This window comes from Macrotis lagotis, chromosome 2 (assembly GCF_037893015.1).
Source record: "Macrotis lagotis isolate mMagLag1 chromosome 2, bilby.v1.9.chrom.fasta, whole genome shotgun sequence".
In the NCBI taxonomy this organism is placed as follows: domain Eukaryota; kingdom Metazoa; phylum Chordata; class Mammalia; order Peramelemorphia; family Peramelidae; genus Macrotis; species Macrotis lagotis.
The window spans coordinates 277,553,630-277,573,031 of NC_133659.1; the positions used below are offsets into that span (position 1 = coordinate 277,553,630).

The 19,402-nt window shown below is 36.2% G+C and overlaps 1 protein-coding gene across 1 annotated transcript in view; it reads right to left on the reverse strand.

Annotated features, from left to right (window-relative positions):
- The window catches only part of HMGA2 (high mobility group AT-hook 2), a 196,400-nt gene extending 177,436 nt beyond the window's left edge, over window positions 1-18,964 (reverse strand). The window contains exons 1-3 of the mRNA XM_074226212.1: window positions 18,851-18,964; window positions 15,774-15,860; window positions 3,698-3,748 (exon numbers count right to left, since the gene is read on the reverse strand). Of these exons, the coding sequence (XP_074082313.1) occupies window positions 3,698-3,748; window positions 15,774-15,860; window positions 18,851-18,961 (249 nt within the window). The 5' untranslated portion in view covers window positions 18,962-18,964. The remainder of the gene's footprint in view (window positions 1-3,697; window positions 3,749-15,773; window positions 15,861-18,850) is intronic.
- Window positions 18,965-19,402: the final 438 nt, after the last annotated feature.

Here is a 19,402-nt window from a genome sequence, read left to right on the forward strand (position 1 = left end):
TCATTCCTTCCAAAGCAGTCCTCCCTATACAAAAAAGTGATCTTTCCTTTATTCCATTAATAGTAATAAATTTCCTTCATGAAACTCAATTGTTAGATATCATTCAGCCACTGTCAGTAAATTGGAATACAATGAATAAATGAGTTTAACAACTCAGGACATTGTTCAAAGTAAAAGTTTTGCAAATCATGAAAATTAAAGCACTTTGGTGTTAAGCTTTTAAATAGATACATTTCTATATGAATGGAAAGAAAACCAAATTAAATGCTTACATCCTAAAATTATTGTTTTCTTGTTTAATATCTTAGTTCTAGTGACTGATTTAGTATATGTTAGCAGACCACTTCTTAAACACACACACACACACACACACACACACACACACACACACACACAGACAAAGAACTTTGTTCCTAGAGGATTAGACTTGGGTTTACAAAGTATAGCTTTGTAAAGGAGAAGGCTGAATATAAAAGGCTACTTTCACTCTTCTATAAAGATCATATACATTAGAGAATTCATATTTTTATCATTGTGTGGTTTACTTAGAAAGCCATATTTTAAAGAGAATTCTACTTTTTCAAATATGTTTTTGTTAAGTTTCCAAAGGGAAAAAAAAGGCTTTACCCTTGATACACTCCACTACCTTATAGGTGCTTCTTTTTATATCAAAATTGTTTCTTCACTTGTGAATCTATTGCAATGCTACAGTATCTACAAGATACTGCCAATTTGGATTGCCTTTTCTGAATTCTAGTTATTTATCTCTGAATTTAGAAAATGCTAGAAAAAGAAAGGGTAACAAACACCTGGGGAAAAAAAACAGAAATGAACACCTAAACATACTTTTGGGGTTCAACCTCAAAAATGAAGTTTTAAGTTTCTCCAATAGATTGAAGCTTGAATCCTTTAGGAGGAGAACCACAGTGTTGACATTTTCAGGACTTTCCAATCTAACTGGTTTGCAATGAATTTCAATATAAATTGTTATTCAGCCCCCTCTATCCATACCCCCCTCCTCCCAATCTATCACTCAAGTGTCTGCGCTTCTGCAAAATGGGAAAAACAAAAACTCCTTGTTTCCTTATCAAGTAAACCTCACAAGTTGAACTACCACATAAAATTACATCACCTTCCTTTATCACAAGCTCTCAAATGCAGGAAGGACAACTGACCCCCAAAAGAGAGATATTTGTTAATAGAAGCAATGGGAAACATGTTTTTAAATTGACATACAGGATACACTCATTCACCAAATGAAAGATGAAGCAGTACTTCATGGAAGCAGCTGGGGTTTGTTAATAACTTTGTAGTAACTGAAGTTAAGCTTCAGACAACAGTCCTTTGGGTCAGTTTCTGGGTCAACCTTAGTATCTTTTATACTACTTTTTTACTAAAACCCCTAAATTCTAATTTAGTAGATTTTTTCTCTAGTGCTAATTTTCTTTTTCCTAAAAAAAGCAAAAGTTCACCAAAAAGCATTGAAAAGAATCTCATGTTCATGAATTCATTATCTATTGCCTTATTTTCCAGTTTAAAACATGAGATGTTTTCACAAAGTATCTGGTGATAACATTCTGCTGGTTAAGCAAGACCACCATTTTCTTAATTTCATCAATTTTTTTCTCTATGGTACACTCAAAGTGAGTATTTCTAAATATATCACATCACTTAACTAAAGAATGAGGTAGAATTCCTTTTCTAACCCCAAACTGAGAATGGTCAAGGTTAAATGTCTAATTTGAATGGACAAAAGTTCTAGCTACTAGAATTTTATAGCAGTCCATCAATTCATTTCCATATTGAAAGGAAAAAGCAAAACTATTGCTTTTCAGTTTGATGAACAACATATGACACAAACTCTTTGCATTTACTAGAAAGGGTTGTAAATTTAAGAAAATAATGGTCAAATGATATAAAATGATTCTTCACTTAATTCTAAAAGAAATTAAGTTATTCAGTGGTCATTGATAGCTTTGATTTGTGATATTCAATGCAGATTTACTGAAGGTATGATACAATACCATGATACCTTATGGTACAAACTGGGAGCTTACCTCTGCCATTCCGCCCAGACTGGTCTGTTAATGACTTAAAGGCAGTCTCATTTACTACATTTTGAGGGAAGTATAGAAGGGATTCCAACTTCTTAAACAATATCATAAATATGTGTGAAAATAGATAATTATAACTATAACCCTGCTTTCTTTTCCTTACCAAAAAGAAATTCTAATCTCAAACACTTCACAAAAGTATTAACATTTTCTCAACCAATAAAAGATTACATATAAGGCATCAAAGGACTAGTCTTGGAATTCAATTTGAAAATGAGAAAGAAAAAACACATTAGAAGAAACTTGATGCATTTCCTACCCATCCTATTATATTAAACCATTACTATGTACAATTTACAGGATATATTTTAGGAAGCAAACAGGTTTAATAAGCAGTGCACAAATAACAAGGAAAAACACTGGTTTCCAAACCATGAGCTCAGTAAATCCAATGACTTTAAAATATATAATTCTAATTCAAGAAATAAGTGAATGACACTGTTGGAAAGAATTAAACTTGCTATAAAATGCAAGTCTGTTTTCTATAGAAAAGTCAATAATTTATTTCTTCAGACAAAGCTTTTCACCAAAGGATTTTGCTGAATTGAATCCCTCACTATTATTGACACCATATTCTTGCCAATATAAGAAGCATAAACCTGGTTAAGTACTTAGTCTGTAAACAAATGTACAATTTCTTTTTATTTTTTCTTTTATGCACAGGAAATAAAATCTTCAAGTACCAAAACTGAGATTTTCAATAAGCTACAACACAATCCGTTCCATTCTTAGCCAATGAAAACAAGAAATTACATCTTACTGAAGTCAATAACAGGGATGGCTCAGATGTTTTCATAAAGTCTTGCAACATATGCCTTTCAATGATACATCAAGTCCTTGATATCTTCACCCAGTATGAAAATCAGAAAAGACAAGATTTCAAAGGCATAGAAATGTTTTGTCCAAGGTATCAGCTCAAAACTTTTAAGACAAATTACTTCATGTTTTCCTTGAAAAAGTGGCAAAGAGAAGAGAACAGCAATGAAGAGATAAAAATGGTACAATATAAATAAAATTATATGCAGAAACTGCATATAATTGGAAAAGAGTAGTGTTCAGGTAGAAGAAAAACAGGATGGTTGAAGAAAATCCTGAAAAATCACTACAAAACATATTGTGGATTTTATTTCTTCTTTACTAAGTGATGGGCCTTCTGATACTCTTCAGTGAGATCCTACTTAATTCCATTATAAAGATGGAAACGGGAGATATGGGAAATAGCAAATGAAAAGGAATATAAGCATCTATGGGAGAAATCACCTCTCATTTACTATAATATTTAGTGTACTGAATGAATTTTGAGTTTTATGTACCAGAAGTCTATATAGTCATAAGACAAAAAGTACTTAAATAGTCCTATTAGAGTAGAAATAGGAAATTTATCTGTGCTATTTTCTCTTTTGCTTTAACATATTCAAAGATTCACAAAATCAGAAGAAAATGAAAGATAAATATCCACATTGATTTATGTAAAGAATTGTATATCTCCTTTCACTGCCAATTGCCCAAACATATACAAGATAATGAAGAGATTTCTAAGAAGTCAAAAGAAGAGAAAATAGAATTGAAATTTTATTACTTACCCATTTCCTGGGTCGGCCTCTTGGTCGTTTTTCTCCAGTGGCTTCTGCTTTCTAGAGCGGGAGAAAGGATGAAATCCAAGTAAATGGTTAATGCCCTGGCACTGTTTAGTAGTATTTGGACATGTGACATGTTTTCCAGTTTTTCTATGTTCACTGATGAGTTGAATGAATGGCTGGTTCAAAAGCTCTTTGTTTTCAGCCCCAATACTTATCTTTGAATAAATTCCAGTTACCCTCATTTCAAAAGAAAGTGTTCAAGAGAGACTTGAACCTCTGTTATGAAATTTAAAACTATGGTCTTTCCTAAAGTGAATGAAAAGAAATAATAGTAATTGAGTATATACTGTTTGGCTCTCATTTCTCAATCCTCAATGAACAGTTCTTCAAATCTTTGATTGTTATTTATAAAATCAAATATTTAAGTCCTCAAGATTTTTTCCTGCAGAACCTCAACTAAATAAATCATAGATATTTCAAAAGACAGGAAAAAGACAATTTGCATATATTTGATATATATAGTAGTTTAATAATAGACATATGATATGAATAAAAGTGGACATTCAACCCATATACATGCATAACGTATATGTACATGTATACGCATAAAGTTTTATATATATGTATAAAGAGATAGAGAGACAGAGAGAGAGAGAGAGAGAGAGAGAGAGAGAGAGAGAGAGAGATTGAGAGAGAGAGAAAGAGAAAGAGAGAAAGCATGGTAGATCAAGTATTGAATTTGGAGTCAGGAAGACACCTTGAAATTCTTACTCTAGTGTTGCCTAGGTTTGTGATCATGGGCAAATTTATTCTTTGAGTGTAAGTTTCCTCATTTGTAAAAATGAGAATAATGATGCCTACAGCACTTATTTCATTGGGTTATTGGGAGGTTCATATGACAAAAGGCATGTAGTGTGTTTTATAAAGAACTCTATAAATGCCTGTTATTTTTATTAAACACATGAGCATTTCTTTCAAAAGGTAAATGTTTTTGAAACTGCATGAGGTACATATTTTAATTCCTTGCCAAAGTAATCTACCCAGTGGAGATCCAGTGATAGAGAAAAGAATCCCCATATAATCCCTTAGCTTCCTTGACAGGAAAATTGCCTAACACAGAAACATAACAGGTCCCTAGTAAATACTTACTTATGAAAGCAATAATGGTAGTAACATCACTTAGACCCTTAACTAGAAAGTTGCCCATTCATTTTTAAAAGATAAGAAAAACTAGTTCCCCTGAAGTGAAGTGGCCTGCCTTAGGGACTGGCAGAATTGAAAGGAGGATGTTAGGTCCTTTGACTCTATGTAGTATTAGCATAACTTTATCACTTCCTTTGCCTTGATTGGTTTTCCAACAGGTACAATACTATTCTTAGCTTATTAAAAGAAAATGTAGAGGTTACCAAACTAATTTTGGACTGCAGCAGAACCAGCTGTCCTCCTTTGCTCCTATTCATTATGTCAAATTTGGGAATATGGTAGGGACATATTTAGACCAAAAAAAAAAAAGTTGGAGCAAGATATGGAGAAGAGCAAAATTTTGTGAACTGGCTAATACAAAGTGTAGGAAGAAGTAAGACCAAATATCAATTGTTCTGCCTGAGGGGTACAAAGAGAAAGGTTTCAGTTCTTCCCCTGGAGTCTGTCTATATCTATTCTTTAATTGCCTTAAGGTTATCCCTGGATTGTGTTCCTGAGTAATCCGTCTATGTAGATAGCATTCAATCCACAAAACCAAAGACACTAATATTTGTTTGTGCCTTGAAATTTGTAACTTTTAATCTCTCCATCCAATCACCTGCCTTTAAAGCTAGCCCTTGATACAACAACCAGGTCCCCAGAGGGCAGTTAGGTAGCACAACTTATTAGAGCTCTGGATCTGGAGTCTGGAGTCCAAATCTGCCCTCAGCAACTTACTGGCTCTGTGATGTTGTTGTCTAGTCATGTCCAACTCTTTGTGACCTTTTTGTGGGACTTTATTTAGCAAAGATACTGCAGTGGTTTGTCATTTCCCTTTCTAGCTCATTTTACAGTTAAAGTGACTTGCCCAGGGTCACTTAGCTAGTAGGTGTCTGAGGCCAGATCTATCCTGACTTCATGACTCTAGACCCAATATGCCATCCATTTGTGCCACCTAACTACCCCAACTAGCTATGTGACTTTGGGTGAAATTAATTTCTATTTGCTTCAGTTTCCTCATCTTTAAAATGGGGATATTAGTACTTACCTCCCAGATTTATTGTAAGAATCAAATGAGATCATATTTGGAAAGTACACTTTCTAACACATAATAGGTGCTATAAAAATATTGATTATCATCATCATCACTATTATTACTCAAGGCCTTTTTAGAACTTCACATGCATGGATGTGGAACATTCAGGAAAGATGCCTTCAGGCAGCTGCCTGGGGCTATATGACTCTCTTAGAAAAATATTAATTGACCTATATCAGATTGCTTTCTGTTAGGGGCAGGGGGAGGGAAGAGAGGGCAGGAGAAAAATTGTAAAACTCAAAGCTTTGAAAAAAAAATATTGGTTAAAAAACTACCAATGTACATAGCTGGAAATATAGATAAAATATTTATTAAATAAAAAAGGAAAATATTAAATTCTATAACTTAGCAAACTGAAAAATAAGATTGAAATCTTGATAAGTTATAGTCCAGTAGAGTTCAGATGTGTAAATATCATGGAATTTATCATTTTAAACACAGTATTTCCCATTTTGGTTACATTTCTAGTATTCCTAGTCCTTGGGAACTATAGTTTTTCCAAACCATATTCTCTGATAGGATTTCCAATGTCTACTGTTTACAAAAACTAAATTAACTTGAGACACACAGTAGCATAATGCATTCAAATACTTAAAGCAAATTATTAACAGAGGAAGAGTATTGTCTCCCGGACAAATGTTTCTTCTATTTGTTACTTCTAATTCCTAAATCAATCATAGTAATCAGATCAAAGAGGATATAACTTCCTAATGTTACATCTGCATCCCATTCTTGGCATCATTTTCAAATACTAACAGTTCCTCCCATATGTCTAGAATATTTTCCCAAAATTAAAATGCAAGAATCTTATGGATATAACACTAATATTGAAAGAAAATTAAGAACTAAAATGTAAAACCCAAAATTTATTGTCATTAATTTAAACTGATAAACATTAGTCTGGTTGAATGTACTTCCAAATTATCTACATGGGAAAAATAGTCTATGCTGTAGTCTGTTGGCACTTTTAATTTTATAACTATTAGGTAGTTTTGCCAAATAATATAACAGATCAATTATGTCATGAATAATAATTATCCCCCCTCATTTTGTCAAGCCTTATATAAACTCAAGACTGCTCTATAATTCTCAAGAATGCCAGCATCTAGCTAGAAAACCATTAGAAATCTCAAATCTAACTCCAACTCCCTGAGGAGGAATTATCTCTTTAAAGTCAGACTCTGGTCCCAGAAATCTTCTATAAAATCAATTTCCCATGGCATATATTCTCTCTCTCTCTCCTCTCTGCTGGTTGATTGCTTCACAATATGCCCTAGATTTTCTCCATTGTCCTGGTACTGTAACTCTTATCAATTTTTAGAATATAATGTGTGGGGGGGTGTAGTATGATTGAGATGACTTTTCCCTTATAAGTGAAATATTCTGTATTTATAACAAGAAAATGACATTTTTGACATCCTCTATGGTACTGGGCAATTACTAATTTCTACTGGACTTCACATCCTTTCTACATGTACGTATATACTTTTCTAGATAAAGGTTGTTATTGTTCAATTGTTTTCAGTTGTGTCCAATACCTTGGGACACTTTGTAAGGTTTTCTTGGCCAAGATACTGAAGTTGTTTGCCATTTCCTTCTCCAGTTCATTTTACAAATGAAGAAGCTGAAGCAAAAAGGACTAAGTGACTTGCCCGGAGTCACCCAGCTAGTAAGTGTCTGAAACTGGACTCAGGTCTTACTGACTAGAACTCTATCCACTGAACCACCTAGTTGACCCTCTAGATAAACAGTAAAGCCGGATTTTGATGACTTAGACTAGTACAGAGATGACCCCCCCCATATTGTCAAAGGCTTTACCAAGCACAAGAGAGTCATCTAGGTCCTACCAAGCAAGTTAGACTTTTAAAATCCAGTCTCAGGAACATAGGGTATGCTAGCATATCTGCTATTTATAGACCAGATGAAATAAGGCTGGAAATGTTTTCATCACTGGAAGATTGGATTTTGTTGCTTTTGTTGTTCAGCTGTACTAATCATGCCCATCTCTTAGTGACTCTATTTTGTCAAAAAAAAAAAGAATCATTCAGTAAGTCTTTTAGCTAATACCCACCAAATTACAAGCATGTATTAAAGTTCTTGAATGAGAAATAGTATCTAATTTAATCTACCAAAGCAATTGTCAAATTACATAATTAACCCAGTAGCTAATTCCACTGATAAGAGCTCTGAAGAATCTGCTCTATGATGTTTGGGTTCTAGGACTAAATGAATATATTAATGAATACACAAGAGTTTTTAAATATGTGGTTGTAATTTTTGAAGGAACCTAAAGAAAATCATAGAATTCCAGATAATTTTATCCTGGTTTAATCTATATAATAATTAGGATGTGCTATTAAAAAAGGTTGTAATGTTTTTTTAGAGTCAGAGAATGCAAACCCCACAAAGAGAGGACCTGACCTGCTAAGTACTGAAGCCAGATTTTCTTTATCTGGGCAAATATGATAACTTCTAAGTGAAAATCTTATTTTCAATGAACCTATCCAAAAATAATTTCAGACCACTAATGAGAGGGCAAAATATCATGATTATCACTCAGACTTGTTAAAAAACCAAACTTGCTCTTTGATAGTTCAAACTCTTCAGTAGTTCAAACTGCATGTAAATTGAAACCCCTTCCTGAGACTGTTTCTACTTCATCTATCCTCTATGGCTAACTCTTACAATGACAAATCTCTGAGTTATACAGGGGACCTAAAAATAGTCATATTTACAGACACACCTAGAAATCTTAATAAGCCTTATCATAAGCTTAGCTATTATAATCATTGCTACCTTGAATTCTTTTCAAGAAAGGGGAAGTAAACGAAGTTCTCTGCTAGCAACTAAGTCTATACCTCTTAAACTTTCATTTAATTACATATAATTCTCCAATATAGATTTCCTGTTTTGAAAGGGAAAAGTGAATTTAGTCATTTAAAGACTAAGGAAGAATTTTAGAATTCTTTAGCTGATGCTCCCAAAACATCTTTTCCCTTTATCTCTTTCTTCATATTTTTCTTTTTTTTTCTCTTTATGTCTTACCCTTAAAAATGTAATGCTTTTGGATGCAAGCCTCAGGGAAAGGGACTTAGCTCCATATGAAATGACAATGCATTTCTAGAATAAGTTTTTAAAATCTAGGTTCCAATATATATAATATACATAAAACAATAGGTTAAGAAAGAAATTTGTCTTTAATGTGTAAATATTTGAAACCATGTTAATATATTTAAGTATTATATTATTGAATTTTCAATCTTATTCTCCCCTTGGAATGATAAAAACTTTGAGATTACTTTTGGCTTTACAGACTAGGAAATATAACTTCAGGAAAAAAAAACAATATGCTGACAACTCTGAAAAAGAAACATTGAAGGAATTAAGTACTCTGATTAATGCTTTGATAACCATGGTTCCTGGAACTTGTGATGAAGCATGGTACCTACCTCCTCACTAAAAGGTAACAGACTCAATATTCAAAATGAAACTTACATTTTAGAATATGGGCATTGTTAAAATTATAATAAATGATCACATTCATAACAAGGATTTTCTTTTTTCTTTTCATCAAGAAGAAAAGGGAGGGGGCAGCTAGGTGGCGCAGTGGATAGAGCACTGGCCCTGGAGTCAGGAGTACCTGAGTTCAAATGCGACCTCAGACACTTAATAATTAACCTAGTTGTGTGTCCTTGGGCAAGCCACTTAAGCCCATTTGCCTTGCAAAAAAAAACAACCTAAAAAAAAAGAGGAAAAGAGAGAAAACAAATCATTATTAACTGAAAAAATAAAATAAAAAAATACTGTAAAAATAGGAAGAAAAGAAGCTAGGGATGCAGATAACCCATTCTCCACTATAATATCTAATAGAGGACTATATACCAAACTCTAACCTGAAATTCAAGGGCAAATAAGTGTATTTGCTTCATATTTGTTATCAAATATTTTCTTAAGCTAAAGTTTGTCCTATAGTCTCATATTTAAAATATTAAATTTCTAGACAGAGAAACATTAGAATTAAAATAATAGGAGAAAAAATAATTTTCAGTGAGGAAATATAATAGCCAAAATAAAAGCATTTCTATAAAGACACCAATACTTTACTTAAGGACAATTTCAGTAGAAAAGTCTACAATGGGTATTTTCTTTTTTTTCTTCACATACACTTCCAAATATAAAGAGCCTCATTTGTATATTAAAGCAAAACTACCATAACCAGAAAATAATGAATGGATTGTTGTTTTAAACTAAACAGAAATGTATTGCTTTTGTTAACCATTTTCCAATCTTATCTTTTCCATTCCCCACCTCCAAGATGAACTCAACTTCTCAAAATAATTTAAGTGTGTGACATAAGTCTTTGTCACACAAAGTGGCTAAAACATTTTTTTCTGATGTAAAATTTGAGAACCTCTTTCCATTCCTTACATTTTATACTTAATGGTTTTTTTTAATGGTGTCAGCTTTCACTATATTTCAGTATTTCTAACATGGCTTCAGGACATAAATATCAATATGTCATCAAAATAATGTCAAACTTAATCCTGAGTAAGAAAAAAGAAAAAGAATGATCAGAAAGGAGAAAAGTCCAGAATTGAAATTTTAACTCAACTCTTCTATTCTCTACCTTTTTCTTTTAAAACTCAAATAGTGAATAACAATGACATTTTTAAAAGGCAACTTTTCCTAAGCAGAGCCCCTGAGATTAACATGTAACTAATAGAATGTTCACACCACACCTAGATAAACTAAATAGAAAGTATCCTTCAAAAACCTAGGGGGGGGGGGCATTTAAACAAAAACCAATCCAAAATACGTTAATGCTCCATTTAATTACTCATTGTTCACCATTAGCTCCTTCCTAACAGGAAAGAGATCCATGGCTGATAACATGGAACCAAGGGGAGACAGTCCAGGGGAATTTGTATGGTCCATTACCACCCAGGCAGTTTCAAGAGGGCTCTGAAACAGCATTAAGTCATTTAACAAAGACAAGACCACAGGTATGAATAATTTAACTGACATAAAATGCTCTTTGGCATTGATCTCTTGTCAAGTAAGAACCCAAATGCAACATAATCTCAATCTTGTATATCCTATCTCCTCCGCAAAATGATCTGCTGAGACCTCAAGATAAAAATGTATCAGTGGTATAGGTCAGCCAGAGAAATTGATAGCTTTCAGAAAAGAGGCTGCTGTCAGTTCTAGTGAAGAGAAATAAAAGAACAGCATTTCCCCCAACTAGTTACTTTCTAATACAATGATAATGCATTTACTTCTTCCTTAGTTTAAACATAATCTCCGGTTTAGAGTTAGAAAATAGTGTAGGGCAAAGGTTGTCAACCAGACTGAGTAATAGATCAAAGATGTGCCTACATCCCCCAAAAGGATTCATTATGAAGCACTTATGCAAATAATGCAAGCTAAAATGTGTAAATAATAGTTGGGAAAGTTCCTTTTGGGGACTCTAATGATCTTCAACTGACTCCAACTGGCCAAATTCTGGACTTTTTCCTTGAGAAATGTAGATAGTTATAGAAACCCACCCCTACCCCCACTGTAAGAGTAGCATAACTTTCTGGAAGAATAAAATTAAAATTCTTAATAGCACAATACCTATATTTGGGAGGGAAGAAGAATTATTATAAGCTCCAAGTCGTCTTCCTTGAATTTTTTAACAAATAAGATTCTGGCTTCTCTCTTTGCTGCTTGCCTCCCCATCCTTTCAAATTGCCCCCCAACTGTAGTCATCAAGTGGTTCTTAAGATTTGTCTAAAGTGATCAGATAGGAAGAAAAATATCTGTCCTCCTAAAATAGTTTCAGAGTTGGTAATAATCCATAAAATAACACTGACAGTTCAAGACCTAGAATTGGTGTGGAATGAGCAATGACAAGAAGCACAAATCTAACTTTATGGTGTACAATTGATACTTGGGCTTGAGGAACAAGAACACAGGTAGTTGAACAGACAATTCAAGGGGAAGGTGGAAAGGAAAGGAATAATTATTTATAAAACATCCTCTCCACCCTGACACTGTTCAGAGCACTCTACAAAAGAGAAAAAAGCATATATTTTACCTGGATGAGCATGGTTTCCATTCTCCATTTTGCCTCTTAGAGTGAAACTGACCAATTGGTTTTTCCTTACCTTGAAGCCTCCTTAACATTTAGCTTCTCTCCAATTAAAAAAAAAAAGATTTTCAAAAGTGCTGGAGTGAAATATCAGTTTTTAATCCAAAAAAATGATTCATTTATAAGTAACCTATCTAATGTTTTAATTGTGGTAAAAAGTTAAAAAAAAAACTTCTAAAGGACATTGCTTTCTTCATTCTAAACAAGGGAAATATGTCAGTATTCCTACAAACATAAGAGGCAGAGATGAGTTATAAAGGAACTGGGAGGAAAACTAATGAAGACCAATTCTCTCAATCTAAGAAATGAAAACCAAAAATAAAAAATTAAAAGCACTTCATTTTGGTGGTTATCTATTATCTGTTTAAAAAGTAAAACAGTCACTATCAGACAATTTTTATCTGATTAATTTGAACCAGTATTAACATGGAATTTACTCAGGAGAAAATTCTGAACCCTCATCTGAGGGACATCAGCATACTGTAAAATGGTACACATCTAGTCCAGACACATGCAGCCATTTTCTTTTCCTTCATTTTAAAAACAGGGTATCTGTTGTTATTTTTTCTCCCTCCTCCCAGGAGTCAAAATTATAAGTTCAATTTGTTTATTTCTGAACAAGTTTTATTGTTATATTTAAGTCAATTTTTATATGCGCCTGACCCAAAATTATAGTAATTGCTCCTTTATGACTTGTCCAATTGGTCTTGCAACATTCTGCATGCATTGTCAAGTTTCACATTGCTAATTTCCTAACAAGAACAGTTTGTTTTCAAATGCCCCAAGGCCAGTTTACTAAATCCAACCAAACACAAACTCCACAAGTACAGAAATATCATGTCCCAAGAAATTTTAAACCCTCAACACAATTATAATCCCAGTGTAAGCTTTTCTTCACCTGTTTAAGGGCACTTACTGTTGACAATATAATAATAATAATAATTTTTGTAGTTTGCGTGGTTGTTAGTCTTCTATCAGCTTTTGTGATACATTTTTCATGATGTGCAATGGTTTACATATGAACGCCCAGAGTGCCTTCTATTAGTCTCTGTGAGTTCTAGTAGCTTATCCATACCTTACGTGATGAGAATTTTTCTGTATATTTCAGTGGTATTATGTGGGAAAAAACAACTATTCTTCAAAAGTGTTTGGCTCCATATATTTAGCAACTAAGTCCCTTTGTAAAGGACCCAACAAATTAAATGAATACTGTTTTTAAAGTCAGTTAAAAACCTTAATTTCAGCAGCATGATTCATTATTTTACAAATTTCAAAGAAATATTTCCTTGAATGAAAGCTTAATTTGTGAGATCAAGGGAAAATAAGACAACTTGTAGGCAAGTGTTCTGATTCACCTTTATGATTAGAAATATCATAGGTAAACTGTATGGAATAATTATTTAACTTGGATTGATAGTGTAAGATAACAAAATTTAAGGAGAGTGTTCTTTATTAAAAAGAAAAAAGCAGAAAAATGTATATTTGGAGATGTTTCAATTCTGAAAATTTCAACCACTCTTCTAGACGTCTGTAGTTTGACCAAAGGCTGGTGAATAGAGAATAGGATGCATGCCCATTTTAAAAGGCCTGTCTTGAAAGAAACTAAAAGCAAGTCAGACATAACTCAGGAGCACAGACAGTACTGTTTTGTTAATGTGTTTTTTAAAAAGGCAAATGAGGCACATGTTTCTTGGTTTTCTTTTGAAGAAGTGTTTTGAATTTTCTTAGTTATCAGGTGAATACTTTCAATTTAAAAATGGACATAACCTTTTTTTTAATTCCACTTTTATTCCTGCAGATTTGGAATAAAAATTGCCCTTCCCTCCTTTGAACTTTAAAATCACTCATATAAGATAAATGTAAAGATTTCTTCACAGAGGACTTCAAAACACACAATTCAAAATTTGATCCTTTGATTTCTTCACAGAGGACTTCAAAACACACAATTCAAAATTTGATCCTTCGTCACAAACATAGTAAAGTATAGCATCTCACTTCTTTGGACGTAATATTTACGCAATTAGAATGCATTTTCACTTTTAAAAAAGTTTTTTCTAAAATTAATTTTTGTTAATTCCATGTCAAATAAAATCTAATAAAAATTATCTCTTTCAAATAATCAAGCTATTCCTTCTTAATTTTTCAATATAAAGCTATGAGAACTGGCATCATCAATCACTTCCAGATCTATTGATTAAAATATGGTTCATTCTTTATCTAGATGCCTTAACTGGATTATCTAGAATTTAAATACATTATAAATATGATTGCTCAACTAGCTATTCAAAACAGTTAAAAATAAAACAGATATGAAACCCATATTCACCCCCTCAATAACTTAATATTTATCACAAGTTGCTATGGAAATATATAACATTAAAACTTTCACATATGACATGGTCAATGCCCACAGGCACAAAGTAAAACACAAAGAAAAATTAGCCACATTCACATGAGCCTTAGTTCTCTTCCGACTCCCACTCCAAACACTCCCCCCACCCCAGTCACTTATGCACTCTTCAGATATCTGCTGGAGATAACCATCTACACTAAGTATCATAATTTATTCCTAAACACATTGAGCTTCTTTTATCAACCACTCTGCATACCTCTAAATTAGGAGACTAGCCCTGACCTTTTAGTGTTACATGCTACAGAAACCTGACTCCTGTATTTATTTTCAAGGCAGCACATAACTCATTCTGTTCACCAAAAATTCATCAACATGCAATGCGATAGCATGAACTCAAAAGCATAATCTTTGCAATTCAAACAGCCAATGGGAAGCAACTGTTGTTTGAACTTGTCATTTAGAGTTTAAAAAGAGAATCTGAATGTGCTACTTGGCTGGATTCTGTACTATACTATATAACACATTATTAAATGGACTTTTGAATTGAATTAAATTTTATTTGTTAAAATTTGTTGTCATTGTTAAAGTGGTGCAATGATCACTTAAATTTAAAAAATAGGGAAGTTCTTTGAAATAAATTATCCAACAATATTCTTTTTAAGTCACTGTAGTTGTAACTCACATGCAGTTTATATTACCATCACATTTTAAAGCTGTAAATTTCAAGAAATGCATTTATTTCCATCAACACATAATTGGATTTACTTTGAATTACCACATGTTTGACAAAGCACTTAGCTTTAATAGAGGGATTTGGTTTGAAGTGTAGTGTAAATAAGGATACAGGAAATGAATCTTCATTTCTTTCTAAGAAAAAAAATTTAAATTCCACAACTAGGTAAAATGTTTAATTTGTTTTTAACTACCTTAATTAATACAGACCTCAATGATTACACTGAAATCTTTTCTCCTCCTTTTTGATGTTGTGTCCACTATTGTGTTTTTTCTCTTTATCATATAAACAGGCAAATAGAGATAGATAGATAGATAGATAGATAGATAGATAGATAACAGGTAGATGATAGTTAAGATATACCCCCAAATAACCAAATTGTTTTCATATGTTTTGTTCATAGAGTCTTCCTGGGGGAAAAAGAGGTTAACTCCCATCTTATATCTTACAAATATAAGGAGAAATATATCTTTGATTATCCAAATGCAACAAATCCTTAGTTTGGACCTTGAGTGATTGAAATAACAAGAAAACTGTTGTTGCTGAGAAAATGATAGGAGAATTTTTCCCTGAAAATCTCACCTTTTGGGCAGCCTTTGAGGGACTCTTGTTTTTGCTTCCTTTAGGTCTTCCTCTGGGTCTTTTAGGAGAGGGCTCACCTGTTGGCTCCTAAACAGAGAAAAACATATTATTGTGGCAAGAAAGCGTAAAGCAAAATTTTCTTCCAACTCTATTATCAGACGTAACTGTTCAACTGAACTTTTAGACCACATGCAGTTCATGTGCAAATGAATGATGATACAGAGGTTACAGAAAGAGGAAATAACTATACGTTGAACTAAGTGTTCAAAGAGGAAATTCTGCTTTGCATAGGAAAACAAGATATCATTTCAACTCAAAAAGTGAACAAAAGAATGACAAGGTGGCTTATCCTAAGTATTTTTAAAATGTTGATTGCTCCCAATTCTACATTGGGAAAACTTAAAAATTATTCATTTTACATAGTTATCATAAACAGCAAAGTAGCTCATGTTATAATCCCATTCTAGAAGCTGAAAGGCAATTTGTAGTCAGCTTTTTCTTAAAGACTACAAATTAGTTGTTTTCATACTTATAACAGCTTCATACTCTTTACACTACAATCACTATGCACATTCATTGGGAAGGGCTGGAGCAATTAGCTAGATTTTTTCAGGTCAAAATAATCCTTTTTCCAGAAATGTCCAGATAATTAGGCAGTTTGTATGGGGGTGGGGTGGGTGAGTGTTTGGAATATCGGGATAGTTGCATCAATTCTTCTTTTCCTTCAGATAGTTGGCATAGTCTTTTGAAAATCTGTCTTTTGTTAGGAAGTAAACAACACATTTTCTTTAGGAAACTTTCCTCCTAGAAAATTCCTTATGGAGAAAGTTTGAAGAGTAAGGATTGTGAGGCAGAAAGGGGCCTGGGATACCATGGGATAAAAAAAATACTATCCATTTAAAAAAAATTGAGGTTCCTAGTAACTAATAAACTCATTAATCGTATATGGATTCTGAATAGTACAGATCATAAATATTTATCCAATGAATCATCAAGTCTAGGAAACCCTTCTGGTTCTGAATAGTGAACATTTCATTCAGATTAGGTGGCATGACTGATTAAGGGAAGCCCGTGATTAAATTAAATCGGACTAAAAATCTTTTAAATTTGCATATGCATGTTTAGGGAAACTGGGAAGGAAAGCTTTCAAAATTCAATTGAGTCCTGGAAGGACAGTAGGCACCATCTAGATTTTGAGACATCTATTTTTCTTTTCTTTTTTGAGAACTTGGTTTAATTCAAAGTTAAAATCTCAATACTCCCACATCTCGCTCAACTTTTGGACTTTTTTTTATTTCTCTAGGAAATTACAAGTGGAGAATATAGCGTGTGTGGGTGTACTGGAAAGAATAAAATTGAGATATTTTGGGGCACAGAAAGGAAACTTTTAAAAGAGGTGTACATCAGACCCCTGAAGTTCTCTAAGGACGGGGTTGGGGGAACATGGAGCAAAGGAGGGGGCTTCTCGGTTTCCATCTTTGATTCTGCTTTTTCTAATTCCAAAGGGTATTCTTTACACTTTTCGGAAATAGAGCAGAAGAACCTGGACAAAAAAAAAAAACACAACCCGTTTACTTTCCCCACCTTGAGAAAAGATCTTCGGGCTGCTTTGAGCCTCTAAACCACAGTCTATTTTGTCCTCATTCGATTTACCATTCGAATGGGGTTAAGAGAATTTACCAAGTTCGCCGTTTTAAAGTTCGGGGTCTTTGGATACCTTGGGCATCTGATTCCCTTCCAATCGTTTCTTGCAAAGCATGGAAATTACAGCAAACAAAACCTCTAGCCCTCTCCCCTCCACGACGCCCAGCAAAGCTGCACGCTTAATTGGTTGCATCCGCAGACAAAACCCATCAACTGTGCTTAGATTCCCAGTCACCACTCTCTAGCCCCTTCCCCACCCCCCACCGATTTTCTCTGGAAAAGCGAGGTCTAATTTATGCATTTCTTGTGCAAAGTGTGTAGGGGACTGGGACCGGCGGGAGGGAGGCATGGGCGGGGGGGGGGGGGGGGCGGAGATGGAGAGAAGACAAGGAAATCAACCTAACAACTTTCAACCTTCTCAAGTTTATAAAAAGGCCTTTTCAAGTCTGTCCGACCTTGCTCCTAGGACTCTGCTGGGGTGTGAGGGGGGCTTCCCCTGTAGCAACTTCCTGGGGTCACCTTAACCCTTGCAGGCCCCTAGAACCCGATGAGTCTGGTAGCTTCATTAAAGAGCGCTTAGAAACAGAGAGGAGGCTGCAGATCCCCCCCAGCGCCAGTTTGGTCCCTTCGCATTCTTTGGAAGGAGGGAGGTGAATAGAAGCGGGCCACCGGGGGTGGGGAGTGGGAGCTAGAGGTGACTTGAGAAGGAGGGAGGAGGGGGTGCAACGGGGTTGCTTTTCATTTGCAGCCCCCTCCGGGGCTTTGGGATGCAGGAGCGCGCGGGACTCTTTCCCCCCTCTCTGTCCGAGCAGCTCGGGGGTGAAGCCCCTCAGCCCCCTTCTCCGCCACCACCAATGCCACCTCCTTCTCTTCTTGCAATTTCAAAATCAGCTCGAAAGCAGCCCAAGAACGCTGGTTGGTCGGCTCCCGGAGGCTCCGCGTTACAGATTTACATGGGGAAGCCCCAGACGCCGCAAAGCCTGGCACAATAGCGAAAGTTCAAGGGAGACGCTCTCCCTCGCAGCACCTCTCACCTCCCAGCTAATTCCCTCCGCCACCCACCCCTGCCCCGCGGCAGCCCCAGCTCCGCTCCCCCGAGCCTCCTTTTCTCCGACACTGTCCCAGACCCGCAGCGCTCCCCGCGCCCCGGTCCCACAGACCCCGCGCGCCTCTCGGAGCCCCCCGAGCTCCCACGCGCCTAGGGCTCAGCCGTCACCCGGAGGGCGGCTCGGTCCCTTGCACCCCCTCCGAGCCCCGGGCGCCTCGTCGCTGCCCCCAGCCTCTGGGACAGAGCGGAAGGCGGAGCCCCGGGGTCCTGCTGCCGTCACCTTTCTATCTCCCCGTGCTTCGGCACACGCGGTGTAGGAAAGCTGGGGGGCCCGGGGCTTGGTGGGGCTGAGTTCCTGACCGCCTCCCCCTCCCCAGCTACTGACTTGTTGCTGCTTCCTGGGTCGACCTCTTCCTCTCTTCTGGGGCGCTGGGGCGGCAGGTTGTCCCTGGGTGGACGTGGAGGGCTGCCCGGCTGCTTCGCCTCGTGCACTCATTCTGATCGCCGCTGCCGCTGCCGCTGCCGCTGCCGCTGCCGCTGCTGCTCCCGCCGGGGCCGCCGCCGCCGCCGCCGCCGCCGCTTGTCGCCGCCGCCGCCGCTGCCCTCTGCCGCCGCCGCCGCCGCCGCCGCTCCGAGGAAGCCTCCCAGCACCTTTCAGCGGGAGGTGGGGGACTGGGGGCGTGAGGGAAGGGGAGGGGGCAGGTTTAGACAAGATCTGGGGCTGAGGCTGCTGCCGCGGCTGCCGCTGCTCGTGCTGATGCGGCTGCGGCTGCCACCATGCGCACCGGACGTCCTGGGGCTGCCAAGAAGAAGAGAGGAGAGGAGAAGAGGGGTGATGGTGCTGGAAGAGGAGGGGAAGGAGGAGGAGGGGAGGAGGAGGGGGAGGAGGAAAACTGAAGGGGTGGGGGGAGAAGCTCCTCTAATGGCAGTTTAAAAG